Genomic DNA, 14,590 nt, shown 5'->3' on the forward strand with positions numbered 1-14,590 from the left:
ATTAAGTCACAACAGAACTCCCAATCCTTCTCATCTCACAAACATTTTCTGCTTTGCCAGTTATAGTAGAAAAGACATCACCCACAACTTGTAACCCAAGTATTGCCTGCATCTCTGACTTCTTCCCTGTTGACCACATCCAGCAGGAGAAGTTCTGGACCACATGGAAGGACAAGCACAACTTGCTTTCTAAGCTGAGTCCATCCTTAGCTACTCTGCTGTATCTGACATCATTCGCCAGACCAAGTCTGTGATCTGGTATCATTTACAGGAGTAAGATAACAGATTCATTTTGCTTAAATGTTTATTAATCACAAACATAAAAGCTGAAGACACAGAAGAAACTTGCCCTCAAAGACACATCCAAGCAAAGTGCTCACATCTCCCACCTGTTCTAGTAAAAGCATCCTAAATGTCACAAGTTCTCCCTACTGAATGAAGGAAAGGTACCAGAGACCAGAAATAGAAACAGTACAAACAAATGTAATTTGTGATTTAATATACAGAGCACCGCAAATCTAAAAATTGTTTCATCTATGTGTGTTAAGCCTTCTGGTCAGGAAGGAGATGGCCAAAACTAAGCTACAAGACACTTTTGGAAGGATGGTCTGGTAAGAACAGAAGCAATAAAGTAAAACCCAGGCAAGATTTTGAGTAGCAAAGACAACACTTTTTCTACCTTGCCATGTAAACTATCAGTATTTTATTTGCAAAAGAATAACATACCTGGAGAGAAAAGCAATAAAATAGAATTCAGGAATCCAGCCTTTGATCAAAAGGTCCTTTATGTAAAGGAAATTCTATCAACCAAGTTCAAAGACTGTCCAACACACCAAAAGCAAAGTTCTAAGTGTGCTGTAAAGCAACTAAAAATGTGTGCTGCTGCTAAGAACAGACTAGAACAAATGCAAGACACAAACATACTGATAAACTCTTGATTCCAAACCCTTAATTTTCCTCTTGCCTCATGAATCTATTTCAATACTATTTGTGTCAAAATACAAAACAAACCCCATAAACTAAAAGATGCCGCCGCAGAAGAAATACCAGATGTTGATTAAAGCAGCCAGGCAAGAGGTCTAGTGGGGCCTCAAGATGGGTTTAGGGCTGCCAGTCAGTAAAGTGTCAACATAGAAATTTATGCTGCCAGCTCTAGGGAAGATACAAGCACCTGACACTCCTGCACAAAGCAGACAGCAGAGAAGCACCTTACAGCTCCGAAATGTTGATTTTTAGTCTTGACAGTGCAGCCCAAAGAACCACCAGTGGCTGAGGTACAGAAGGCTTCATATTTTACTGCTAACGTCTACCTCCCACATCAAAACAAGGACATGATTAAAAAAAAAAAAAAACAACCAAACCAACAAAAAACAAAACCCAACACAACATTAGCCTTTTGTAATCATATGGTGCCAAGTATCAACTACGAAACTCCAAGACTTCTCAGTAATCTTGTCTGACTCCTAGTTCAGAGAGCAGATAACACTGCCCTGGCATTCATGTCTCATTTTGCAGAAGTTCAACTTGCAAAGGCTTTTCACAAGGTGCTAATGACTGCCTCTTCTTTCAGTTTACAAAGCAGCTCACAGAGAGCTTACAACAGAAAATATAGGGTCTTGGGTATCTCTAAGTCCAAGCATAAAGGCAGCTGAAATAGTTTTTAAAAGCTGCCCAATTCCAGCCTAGGCATACAAATTTTAAAATTAAGACCCAGTGATCCACCCTGTACTCTCAGGTATTTTCAGGCTAAGGTCAGTAAAGTATCTGTTTTATCAGTACAGCAGAAATTATTCCTATATCTTCACTCAGAGATGGTCCTAGTGAACATTTTTAAAAAAATACAAGAGGTGTTTTACTTAGACTACTGGAACTACTAGGTACAAAATCATACATGTTAAAAACAAAAGGAAAAAAACCCCTTACCAAATCTGTGTGTGGGAGTAGAGCATTTTATCCTTCCCTAAATGACAATACTGCACAAATGGCTGTAGAAAAAAAATGTTTTTGTTGTTGCTTCTCTCCACATGCCACTAAATTTGATGAAAGTCCTACTTTAATTTTAAAAACTACCTTTGCAAGACAGATGTCAGCCAAGGTGATGAGTGTCCCCAACACACAGTCAGAATTGAAACTGGAGAACATGCTGGGATGAAGATGACTACGTGGAGAGTGAAAGTGTTACAAGAATACACTGCCTGCAAGAACTAGATACAGGCAACTTGACAATGTAACCATAAAAAAGCAAGGGAAAAGTAAATACTGGATAGAGCAATAGTCACATGGGACAAACTCACAAGTCAAGGAACAGAAGAAAGTCACCCACAGGTCCACAGGCTCTCATCCAGGACTTTGAAAACTAGACTGAGTATATGTATAGAAAATGGTTGTAAAACAGCCCTCTTCAACTGGGAGAGCAGAAGAGAGCTGTATAACCTAAGAAGGTTCGAACAGAAGACCCACGTATAAAATATTACTTGTTGTTATGCCCATAGAAGACAGGAAGCAGCCCAACTCCAAATTACTCACTTATCTGGAAGCCTACACTAATAATTTTCATCCTCTTGAAAGACATCATGCTGTCCTTCCTAGTTCTATGATACTAATTAAATAAATCCCAGAGGTCACAAGGTAAGGATAAAATTCGCAGTAATTAATCTGCTCAAATTGTAACTCAGTCTGATATTTCTGATGCTACAAACGAATCCTGTGATGAGCTTAAGATGTCTGAAGATGTGGAGTGAAAAAATATTTCAGCACATGCCAAGCTATAATCAACATTTCCCTGTCATTAAGATGCCACAATAGCTGAAGAACTGTCAGCACATTCAGTATTGTAGCTGTGAGATAGCAGCCTTCCCTGAAGTATGGCACATACATGAAAAAGAATAAAACAGGCAAGAACAACAAAGATAAAAGCTTTTGACTTTTGCTCTGAACTCAAAACGTGAATCAGCAAAACCAGATAGCAGTTTCTGTACTCTTTAACCTGTACCTCTGAATATTTAAGTCAGTTGTACTCATTAAACTTCATGCTCATGGGATCAGAGAGCAAAATTCTCCACCCTTACGCATGGGCTTTGCTCATGTGAGATCTGGTTTGCCACCACCAGCTCCCTCCCACACTATGGTGAACTAACATAGTAGCTACCCTTTGGATCCAAAATTATATGCACACTTTCAAATGGGAATAATTTGGGAATAACAGCTACACCAAGGCCTTCAGAAGCACAGATGAGACTGAACCCTTGGGATCTGATCTTGCTGTTTTCTCAGGTCTGGATGCAGCAGCTTGGAGGAAAAAAATGGGAGAAAGGCAAGAGCACTCAGGTACACGGGAGTCGAGGCAAGGAAATGTGCAAGTGAAGGAGGAGTTAGACCAGAAGACACTGACAGAGCCTTGAAACACCAGAAGTTTATCTTAGTCTTATGAAGGAGTGGACTTGCTAATAAGAAAAGACTTGAGCACTCTCCTTAATCAGCTTTCTGAAGACTAAAACACATCCCTGTCGTTAGCCTTCTCAGGACCATGAGTTTATTCCTCCCCTGCCTATCACTGCTTTTGGTGCTAACCTCTGGGAATCTCTCCTTCCAAGCACCAGAAACTGCCTCTGCACAGCGTATGCTGCCATTTGAAACATCTGCTCCTGGGGCTTAACAAGAATGAATCAGCTTCCAAAATGGACAAGGCACAGGGTCAAGAAATTAAACCTTTAAGCTGCTGATGAGTACAGCTTCTTGCTCCCATTACTGGGAGCAATCCTGCCTCACCTGACAGCACTGCTCATTTGTTCCCCTCTCTCCCTGTGGCAGTTACAAGAGGGATGGCAGCACTCTCTTCATCCCTTGGATGAGCTGCATCATCTCTTTCCAGTCACCATGTGGCAGACACACCAAGTACCAACAGCAGGGGCTTCAGGGTGGTGACAGGGAAAACCACCTCCGCTTTCTGCTCAAGTTGCTGTGCCCAGGCTCCTCTAACTCAAAACACGTGTGGACCGAGGCCTCTGCTCACTCCTCGAGCTCAGCGTCTGTCTGCTGGGGCAATGATTTGAAAGACAAATTGTCACACCACAAGTGAATTGTACCACCTGGTATTGTCATTTACGGACCTCCCTCCCATAAAGCTGCTAATAAAGAAGGGAAACAACCAAAAGCCCCAGTTTTCATATCTGAAACAGTTCTGCTGTTCCTCTGTGACTCCCACCCGAGTCTCAAAAATGCACAGAGGAGACAAGAGAAACCTGCCTGCCTCTTCTCAAAGTCCATGCCAGGACTGTGGCTATCGTTTGGCTGCTCTGCACTTCTCACTCTACTCCGTAACATTTCCCTTATCCTTGAAGGAATGCAGATGGAAAGCAAGTCCTCAGGGATGGAGAGTGAGCAGTTAAGTTGAGGGGGTGAAGCAAATTCCCCTCTATTGGAAGGGTAAGAAGTAAGAACTGTGCGTGCATCCAAGGCGACTGTTGCACCCCCTCCAACAGAAAGGAGGAGAAGACCCATTTCATGCCTCCTCCCAGTGGACCAGGAAGGGAAGATGAAGCACAATATCATTTTTCTAGCGGAGAGGACAACATAGCAGAGGGGAAGCCAGGTATCAGCCCTCTCTTCCACCATTCCTCACTAAAGATGAGGGATCAGAAGAGGGATTAGTGAAGCAGGGAGGCAGTGGACAAAGCATTACTCTTTCCACCCTGCTCCTTCTGAAAGAAGGGTGTGAATCTTTGAGAGAAGGGGGAGAGTGTTGAAGGCAAATATCCACCCTCACTCACCCTTTGTTTAGGAAAAGGGAAGCATAAGCAAGAAGGTTCTCAGTCACCTTCCCTCCCACTTTCTTCTGCACACGTCAAGAAACGAGATGATGTTCAGACCTCCCCTTCCCATGTCTCTGTATGTCAGGTGTGAATGCCCAGGTCCCCACCTCCTTCAGGTGCATGTGCACAGCAGGGCAAGAGAAGGAAAGATGCCCAGTTCCCTTTGCAGCTGGAAGCGGATCAAGAGGTGCCCAGTACACCCTCCCCCCAAGACCGTGCACGGGGGGCGAGGGGTACCCAGTGCCTCTCATCATTGGTAGGGAGAAAATCCAGTGCCCCCTCTCCTAAGCGTATGCTGAGGGATGCCCATGACGCTTCCCTTATGAAGTAGGGATGCCCAGTGCTGTGTCCCCAATCCATCCATCCCCCTTGTATCCCTGAAACTCGGAGGGGAAATTCCCAGTCCCTCCTCACTCGGGTGTGTGTGAGAGATGGGCACGCAGGGTCCTCTCTCCCTGGCGAATGCTTTGTCCTGTACCCCTTTTCCCCAAGTACCCACCGACAGCAAGTGGTGCCCTGTCCCTTTGGCCGGGTTGGTGCGACGGGGAGCGCACAGACCCCCCGCTTACCTATGGGGGTGCACTGGAGGGGCAGGGCGGGCTACCCGGTATCCCCACGGCGGGTGAAACCCAGGAGATGCCCAGCATCCCTTTTGCTGGGGAGAGCGGGAGGCCAGAGACAGCCCAGCCACCCCCCCCCCCCCGGGGTCCCCCCACCCCACGGTCTCGGTGCGGGGACACCGGGATCCCCGCGGGAGTCACTCACGGTTCCAGTAGACGGGGTAGCTCTCGGCGCTGGCCACATCCACCTCGTAGAGCCCGCTCCGCACACACACCGGCTCCACCGCCGCCGCCTCGCCCTCCCGGGGCTCGGCGGGGCCGCCGGGTCCGAGGGCGCGGTAGGCCAACTCGATCCGCAGCGAGTCGTAACCGATGAAGGGCTTCCAGGTTTTCCGGTCCTCCCGGTAGAACCAGCGCACCTCCTCGGCGCCCAGCTCCCGCACCACCTCATAGCGGGGCCGGCCGCCGCCCGGCCGCCTCCTCTCGGGCAGCGTGGCCGCCGCCAGCGAGAAGCCGCTGCCGCCGCTCTCGCTGCTCTCCGGCCCCGCTCCCTCGCTGCCTTCGCCGCCGGTGCCCGTGGAGTAGCGCAGCGAAGCGCCGGATTCGGCCGAGTCGAAATCGCCGCCGCCGCCGCCGCCGGCCTCGTCGCTGAGGCTGGGCTCCCGCGGCGGGGCGGCCGCTGCCTCCGCTTCCCCTTCGGAGGAGGAGGTGGAGAGCGCGGCGCGGAGCCGCGGCTGAGGGCGGCGGGGCGGGCGGGCGAGGGGATGCTGCACGCCGCGGCTCGCCGCCGCTTCCTCCTCTTCGTCCTCCTCCTCCTCCTCCTCCTCCTCCTCCTCCTCCTGGCCGCGGGACGGCCGCTCGTAGCAACCGTAGCCTCCGGCTTCCCCCGGCAGGTCCCAGGCGCCCTGCGGCGAGCCGGGCTGGGGGTAATCCATGCCGCAGCGCGGCCCGGCCCGGCCCGGCCCGGCCCGGCGGTGCCGCCTCAGCCCGCCCGCCCCCGCGACGCCCCTGCTCGCGCCCGGCCCGCGGCTGCCGCAGCCGCCGGCTCCGTCCGGGCGGGGGCGGCGCCGCATCGTCACGCGCACCGCGACGCGGCCCGCGGAGAGGGAAGCGGGGGGGGGGGGGGGAGGAGGCGGGGCGCTGGCACGCGGCCTGCGGGCTCGCGGCGGAGGCGGGAGCGGAGCGGGCGGCCTGAGGCGCGGGCGGCGGCCCCGGGGGGTGTGGGGGTAGTGTGGGGGGGGTAAGGGCCCCTCAGACACGGCCTGCAGTCCCCTGTGTGCGTGTGTGACACCCTCAGACACGGCCTGCAGCCCCGGGGGTGTGTGTGACACCCTCAGACACAGCCTGCAGCCCTGAGTGTGTGTGACACAGCCTGCAGCTCCCCGTGTGTGTGTGTGACACCCTCAGACACGGCCTGCAGCCCCGGGGGTGTGTGTGACACCCTCAGACACAGCCTGCAGCCCTGAGTGTGTGTGACACTCTCAGACACAGCCTGCAGCCCCGGGTGTGTGTGTGACACAGACTGCAGCTCCCCATGTGTGTGTGTGACACCCTCCAACACAGCCTGCAGCCCCGAGTGTGTGTGTGACACAGCCTGCAGCCGCGAGTGTGTGTGTGTGACACCCTCAGACACAGCCTGCAGACCCGTGTGTGTGTGACACAGCCTGCAGCTCCCTGTGTGTGTGTGTGACACCCACAGACAGCCTGCAGACCTCTGCGTGTATGTGTGTGAGACACCCTGAGGCACAGCCTGCAGCCCAGTCCGTGTGTGAGGCGCCCTCAGACACAGCCCACAGCCCCAGCTCTGTGTGCGAGGCACCCTCGGCCACAGCCTGTAGACTTGTCTGTATAGTGAGACACCCTCAAACACAGCCGACAGCCCTTTCTTGTGTGAGACGCCCTCAAACAGAGTCCCTCGCTCTGTGTGTGGCAGGCTACTCAAACTACAACCTGTGTGCCTGAGACCCCTAAAATCCAGCCTGCTGCCTCGTGGACAGGAGCGATGCCCGCCAACGTGGCCTGTGGCCCTCTGTGTGGGTGAGGCACCCCAACACGCAGACCGGTGCCCTAAGGCGCAGCCTGAGGCTCAGCGTGTGTGAGATGATACCCTAAAGCACAACCCATGGCCTCGCAGGTGTACAAGACACCCTGAAATACACCTTGCAGCCCAGCGTGCGAGTGATGGGCACCCCCAAAACAACCATGGCTTGGGGCGCTTATGGCAGGTGCTCCTAAAACAACCCTCTGTGAGTGTGGCCAACACTCCCAAGACACAAACTGCAGCCTGCAGCCCCACGGGGGATTGATGTCCGTGTGTGAGACACCTCCAGCACACATCCTCCTGCCTTGTGGGGGGTACCTGGCACCCCCAACACTCATCCTGCTGCCTGATGGGAGTGTTGGTGTTGGTCTGTGTGTATGTATGTGTACCTGTTCATATCCAACTGCTGCGACTACCAGAGTGCAACAGGGATCCCTCCCGTTTGTGTGTAACCCTACCCCCCCACACCAAGGAAAACCTACAGGCTAACGCCTGACAATCATGCACAAGGTGACACTGCGCATGAGATGTCCTCCCCCGGCTCAACACCCTGACAGCCTGGCAGGGAGAGGTGGTCAGGCTTGACCTCTGCTTGTTGGTGTGATACCACTTTTCCCTTCAGTCAGATGTTTCTCGGTTGTGTAGGGGTGTGTGTGAGACAGGCATACTCCAAACACACTGAAAACTAACGGGGGAGCAACAACCTGGAGTCACCCTTGTGCGAGAGAGGCCCCACTCCTCCAAACACTAGATATGCCCCCCAAAATTGGAGGGGTTGGGGTTCACCTGTGCTTGTTTGTGTGTGTGAGGAAGAAACACCCGCCTCTATCTCCGATACACACCTGGTAATCAACAGGAGGAGGTGTTGAGATGCATATCTGTGTGATAAAACACCTGGCAGCCAGTAGCAGGAAAAAGGATGAGGGTGCCCAGGTTTTACATCTGTGCAAGACAACTCCCCATCCCAACACACACCCTACAGCCGAGTGAGGGGCAGTGATGGATCACCTCTGTGGTGCCAGTTTCCCCCCCATCCTTTCTCATGGGGTGAGGGTTGTTGTGTGTGTGGGAAAGAGAGAGACTCCCAGAAACACACCCTGGCTTACTGGGGTGGGGTGACCTGTTTATGAGGCACCCCCCCCCCCTTTTTTGCAACATGGCCAGGAGAAAGGAGGCGGTGAGAGGGTATGCGAGTGATACTCCTATCTCAGTTACACCTCAAAGGAGCTGATACCTATGCGTTTGTCACATCTATGTGTACAACGTCCCCGCGGCCTTACTCACATACACACCACAGCCAGGGTCAGGGTGCTGGTCTGCAACCTCTAGCTGTATACACCCTGCAGACTGACAGGGGGGATGTGGCTGTGTGCTGATTGTACCCCCAACTGTCATACACACCCCGCCACACACACACATTTTCTGGGGAAGAGGAGATGACTGGATGTCACCTCTGACTATGAATTACCCCAAACACCAGACTGCGGTGCTGGTCTGCGGTGCATGGCTGGGCTTTATCCCACCTAAAGGAAGTAGCTAGTGTGGGGGGGTGTGTACAGTCAGAATGCAAGAGGGAAAGTAGCTGGCTAGGTGTCATACACATTTGTGTGCCCTCATCCCTAAATGTCTGTGTCTGCCATTCTCCTTCCTGATTTACTGCAAACCCCCTCTCCAGCCCTGCTGTCAGCTGTGGAAAAAAACCCCAGGGTGCAGCACATACGTTCCCTGATTCCCCTGTCTCCTACACGTTCTGCTTGTCTTCATCCTACAGTCTCCAGTGACAAGGGGACTTCTGTGTATTGCACAGTGTTATATGTCCAAAAATAGGTTTGTTCCCTACCTCCTACGTCCGCTTTCAGCCGGGGAATCCTGTTAATGGAGTGTGTTAAAACACAGAGAGAGGCCAGATTAAATTCAGGCTGGAAGGGTAGGTCAAGCTTTTAAAAATGTTCACTGCTGGTGTGTTGTTTCCCTGAGTCATTAAAATCATGTTGAAAGACTGCACACGGATCCTCAAACACATCAGCAACACTTTTCAATCCTAAAAGCTCTGAGAAGCATTCATAAATCCCCCACTGCAGGAGCTTTGTGCATGCTTGTTCTGCCTTTTCAAATGGAGAAAGAGAGGAAAAAGGAGAGGAGATAAACAAGGTGCAAGCAAGAAGTCAGGGGAGGAGGCTGTGCTAGTTTGTTTGACCACATTGCTCTAGCAACAGGGACATGATCTGTTTGTTTAACTTATCTTTTGCATTACTAATGAACTCCACAAGGTAATCTCTCCATGAAGCCTGTCCCAGATTTTTTTTCCACAGTGGAGAAGAAAAAGGGAATGTTACTTACCTTGTAGATTGCTTTAAAGACATAGATTGTAGAATTATTACTTTTTTATCCTCATAAAGTCCAGAGGAGACCACAAAGATGCTCGGGGGGCTGGAGCAGCTCCCCTGGGAGGCCGGGCTGAGAGAGTTGGGGGGGTTCAGCCTGGAGAAGAGAAGGCTCTGGCGAGCCCTTCGAGCGGCCTCCCAGGGCTTAAAGGGGGGACAGGAGAGGGGGGGAGGGACCCTGGGTCAGGGGGTGGGGATGGGATGAGCGGTGATGGGTTTAAACTGACCGAGGGCAGATTTAGGTGAGATCTAAGGCAGAAATTGTTCCCTGTGCGGGGGGTGAGGCGCTGGCCCAGGGTGCCCAGAGCAGCTGTGGCTGCCCCCTCCCTGGAAGGGTTCAAGGCCAGGTTGGACGGGGCTGGGAGCCCCCTGGGCTGGGGGAAGGGGGCCCTGCCCGGGGCAGGGGGTGGGACTGGGGGGGCTTTGGGGTCCCATCCAACCCCAACCATCCTATGATCCTATGATTTCCATCAAAGCCAGGGAGAATTTCACCAGGGAGAATTTCACCATCTTTTCTCATTCAACAAGTGTTTCACCCTTCTTCATGTCATCCCACTCAAATTCTCCCTCCTTTTGCTCCTTGTCTGAGATCAAGGAAAGATCGTCTAAATCAACAAGGGACACTTTAAATGTTCTTTACCTTTTTTATATATTCTTTCAAATGATTTGATTTATTTCTTGATGTACATTTCTGGAGGTGTATGTCTGCTCTCCATATGCAGATGCTACATTCTTGTGCACAGTCTCTCTGTAGACAATAGGCAGAAAGACCGAGCACTAGTGGTTCATCACTATCAAGCTGAACCACAGCATGGAAGGTTGAAATGTGACTGTTCTTCATTACAGCCATCTTGGAGATCTACAGAGACACATGGCCTGAAAACTGGTTTATTAAAGGCAAAGTAAAGGGAACTCCAGATGCTGGACCCCCTCCTGAAAGAGTCCCAATGGTTTTCACTTTGATTTTTTGAGGAAAGCCTTTGCTGGAGTGGGCTGGTATGAGTGAACTATTTTGGACACCAGACCTCTCTCATCTGAGCTAAAAAAAAAAAGGAGTATTTCCCCTTTTTTACCTTTGGAAGCTCTGAGCTCACAGGTGTGGAGTATCTTGAAAGTTTCTGGCATGACACAGGACTCAAGTTCCATCACCATAGAGTTACATGAACTGAAAAATAAGACCAAATGTATAAACTTCATTCACCATCAGAGGAGGAATATTTCCTTACAGTGGAATAAATGTGGAAGAAAGTGTCTATATGGAAGTTTTAAAGCAAAGTTACCTTTATTTTGAAATATCATTTATGTAGCACTGTGAATTTCTGTGCAGACTAAGAGCAGTGGATGCTGTAATCCTTCTATCTTGAGATTTTCACAGAAGACTTCCGTAGCCATATATGTATACATGTTTCCTTGTTGCTGAGTTAATACAGTTGGGAATTTCCTGGATAAGAGGTAGGGAGGTACCATGAGGAGCTCCCAAGGACCTCCTTTTGTCCAAGAGAAAAAAGAGGTACCATGAAGGTAGAGAGTGTGTGTGTAATTGAGAGTATAATGCACAGCAAATCATCTCTAAATATTCTCCAGTTTTTCACATTACTTAAAAAAATATGTACACACAAGAAATGGACTCTGAATTTCTGCAGCAACTTCACCAAAAATGAAACCCAGCGATGCCTCCTTTTTATTCTGTTCATTTGCTCAAGGTTGCTGTTAGCTCCAGTGGCCACAGCATTGTGCTGGGTTTAGATCACTACAGACATCCCTGAAGAACAGTTTTCTACAGTACACTCCGCTGATTTCCAGGGTATGGACTAACCAAAAGACGATTCCGCATTTAGACATTATGCCTAGATGACCCTGCACTGTGCTGGATATTTGTTCCTAAGTGTAGGAGTTTGCACGTGCCTGTCATAAGACTTCCTTTAACTAATTTTATCAAGTTTTCCTAGTTATTGCCACCCCAGAAATCTTTGTTTGCAAGACAAGCTACTCCCATTAGTGCATTTTTAAATAGTGTAGCCACTTCTGAAACTCTCTCTCACAGTTCACAAATGATGCAATCATCTTGTATTTTCTTGCAGATCCTAAATAAAATACAATGAATAGCACAAGTGCAAGTGCTTGTAAGAGTCCATTAGAAACAGTCTTTATTCATTGATGAATCCTTTATAACAAAGCCATTTTAAGATCTTTCCATTACCTATTTTTAAACCATTTATTATGCACTCATATTGATTTGTTTTGCTTTGGTTTCGTTTGTTGTTTTGTTTGTTTTTTTTTTTTTCCCCCCTCAAATCTGGATATTGTGCAGCACTGAGTCAACACAGTTACTGCTATTGACTGTACCCATGACTCTATAAAATAACAAGATTAAATTTGTTCTTTGACAGGAACCGTTTCCCATGAAAACTACTGGCTGCTGTTTCATTACATCCCCACTCTCCACCTCCTTATTAATCGGTACAAACCACCCCATTATACCTAGGTCAGGAGTGATGTTGGACTAGCCAGCCCAAAATTACGTGGGCTTACTTCAGTCACACTTTTCAAATATTGACACACTACTGTTTTTCTTCTTAGAAATGCTCTCCTGGTCTGTTTCTAAACTCTCACATTCCCAACTTGTGTGAGAACAGTCATCTGAGGAACCAGTTCTTAAAATGCCGACATGAAAGCCCTCTAGATGCGCTGCTTTTAAAATGTTAGTTCTACTGTTTGATGTTCTTTTTTTAAGTTGCTCGAATAGGAAGCATTTCATCATCATTATATAATGTGGAAATGGCATTCAACTTTGTCCCGAATACAGGCAGGAAATATTTATCAAACACTTCTTTTTCAGTTTCACAGATATCCAAATATATTTGGATATGCTGAGAGTATTAGTAATTGGACTCCACTAAAATATTGTTCATCAAATTAAGCAGTGTTCCAAAAAATCTTTGCTTACAACATGACGTTTTCTGCCCAGAGAACATTAACACTCTGGATCTTTTAGAAGGGATGTTGGTCAACTGCGTTAAAAATCCCATTTTCAAGTGTTTTACTCTACTGTCAGACATGGGAGGCTTCTCTGTTTATGTTTCAGTTTTTCTTGAGAATTAGCACTTTTGGTTCAGCCCTTATGATGAAAGAAGTTGCTTTCACTAGATCTGAAATGCTCTTCCAAAGCCACAGCTCCGCATTTCTCTACCCCTGCTGCAAGCAGCAGAAGAATATCGTCCTAGCTCTAAAAGACAAGAAATAAAGGGCAAGGAGAGGGTCATTTCTGTGATATCAGATACTGTCTCTCTCAATGTAGCATTGTTAAATTTTACAGGCTTTTTTTCCACTTTTTTTTTTTTTTTTTTTTTTCCCATTGTTGCAGGGCAAACAAAGGAAGAAAGCAAAGTAGTGATCCCTGATAGAAATATTTACCCTTTCAGACTTTGATCTGGCAAAGTCCTGGTGTTAAGTGTTCACCTACGTGTCTGTGAGATTCTCAAAGAGCCACTCACAGGCAGATTGCTGGCAGCGCTTGCAAAGAAAAGGCTGAACTGGAGCCATGCTGCTGGTGTGGGCTCAGCCACCACATCTCCTGGTTCCTCTGTATCACCTTCTGGATCTCCAGTGATATGGATTTTGCCCTTTGTGTGAGAGTGAATGAGAAAGGGATTACTTGTTCAACAAGACAAAGTGAGGCTGATGGGACTAAGGGAAGAGTTTCTGATGGTGAGCCTGTCATACAAACTGACATTGACATCATAGAGGTGTTCAACATGAATTATTGCTTGCTCTTTCCCTAAAAAAATTCCCAGCCCTGCACTTGTCCCCATGGTAAAGAAAGGGGAAAAGATATGAAAGATATAAAAGCATCAAATGGAGGGGCTGCACTCAATCTTCTAGGCAAGACCCCTCCAGTGTTCTTCTGAGGAGTGTTAAAAAACGTTAGCCACAAGGTAGGCTCACTTACTAAAATAATGTTCTGTGCATGTGTGTGTACAGGCGTGCGCTCGTAGAGGTGGATAAAAGCCTCTCCCATAAATGTGACTGCAATCCAGATGCATGTCCTGCATGAGAGAGAGTCCTTCGAGCCCAGGTACTTCTCACAGAGCACTGACATAACCCATCTCCAAGGATGTTGACAGCTGCTCTGTGTACACACTGTCCCATAAATGATGCTATCTCATTTCCAAGATATTTCCCTTCCTTCCAGAATAGTCTTCCAAGAGAGTTTTGTCACATGTCCCTTGGCTCTGGGACTGGACAGTTCCCAATACTAGAAGGATTGTTATCACTGATTTTTTTTTTTCCTTGCTAGTGATGGTGAGCACATGGATGAAAATAATGTAGAAAAAGTAGTTCTTCTGGTGCTTTTTCCCCCTAGTTGAAGCAGGATGCATAAGGTGCCTGAAATACCACTTTATCCAGGTCTTTCATTTAGCGAAAACCATTAAAATATAATTTGAGAGTAAACATATTTATTCCCATGGTTGTTTGATTTGTCTAGTTTTAATTTTTTCTTCCTGATGAGATACTATGAGTGTGGGCACATGGGAGGCAAATGAGTTTTGTAGATCCAAGAACAATAAAGTTGACACAGATAATTTTTTTGTGGGGCGAGAGTGGCGGGGCGAGAGGTGTTGTATAACATTCCGGTAAGTGTTGATAGTGGACTTGACCAGATTAAGGTTGAAAACAAGGGCTCTGTGTGCGTACTATGCCAACTGCTAAACCAAGAGATGAAGCACAGAGACCTTCCAGAGGAAACCGTCACAGGCCTTTGGGAAAATGGAAACCTGGTTCCTTTCTGTAGAT

At 48.4% G+C, this 14,590-nt stretch overlaps 1 protein-coding gene across 2 annotated transcripts in view; it reads right to left on the minus strand.

Annotated features, from left to right (window-relative positions):
- Positions 1–6,388, minus strand: part of DDHD1 (DDHD domain containing 1) — a 65,255-nt gene extending 58,867 nt beyond the window's left edge. For both annotated transcript variants that reach the window (XM_042799256.1, XM_042799255.1), the window contains exon 1: positions 5,577–6,388. In XM_042799256.1, the coding sequence (XP_042655190.1) occupies positions 5,577–6,306 (730 nt within the window). In that variant the 5' untranslated portion in view covers positions 6,307–6,388. The remainder of the gene's footprint in view (positions 1–5,576) is intronic.
- Between the last annotated feature and the right edge of the window lie 8,202 nt (positions 6,389–14,590).

Source organism: Tyto alba, unplaced genomic scaffold (assembly GCF_018691265.1).
Source record: "Tyto alba isolate M040663 unplaced genomic scaffold, T.alba_DEE_v4.0 Super-Scaffold_29, whole genome shotgun sequence".
Classification (NCBI taxonomy): domain Eukaryota; kingdom Metazoa; phylum Chordata; class Aves; order Strigiformes; family Tytonidae; genus Tyto; species Tyto alba.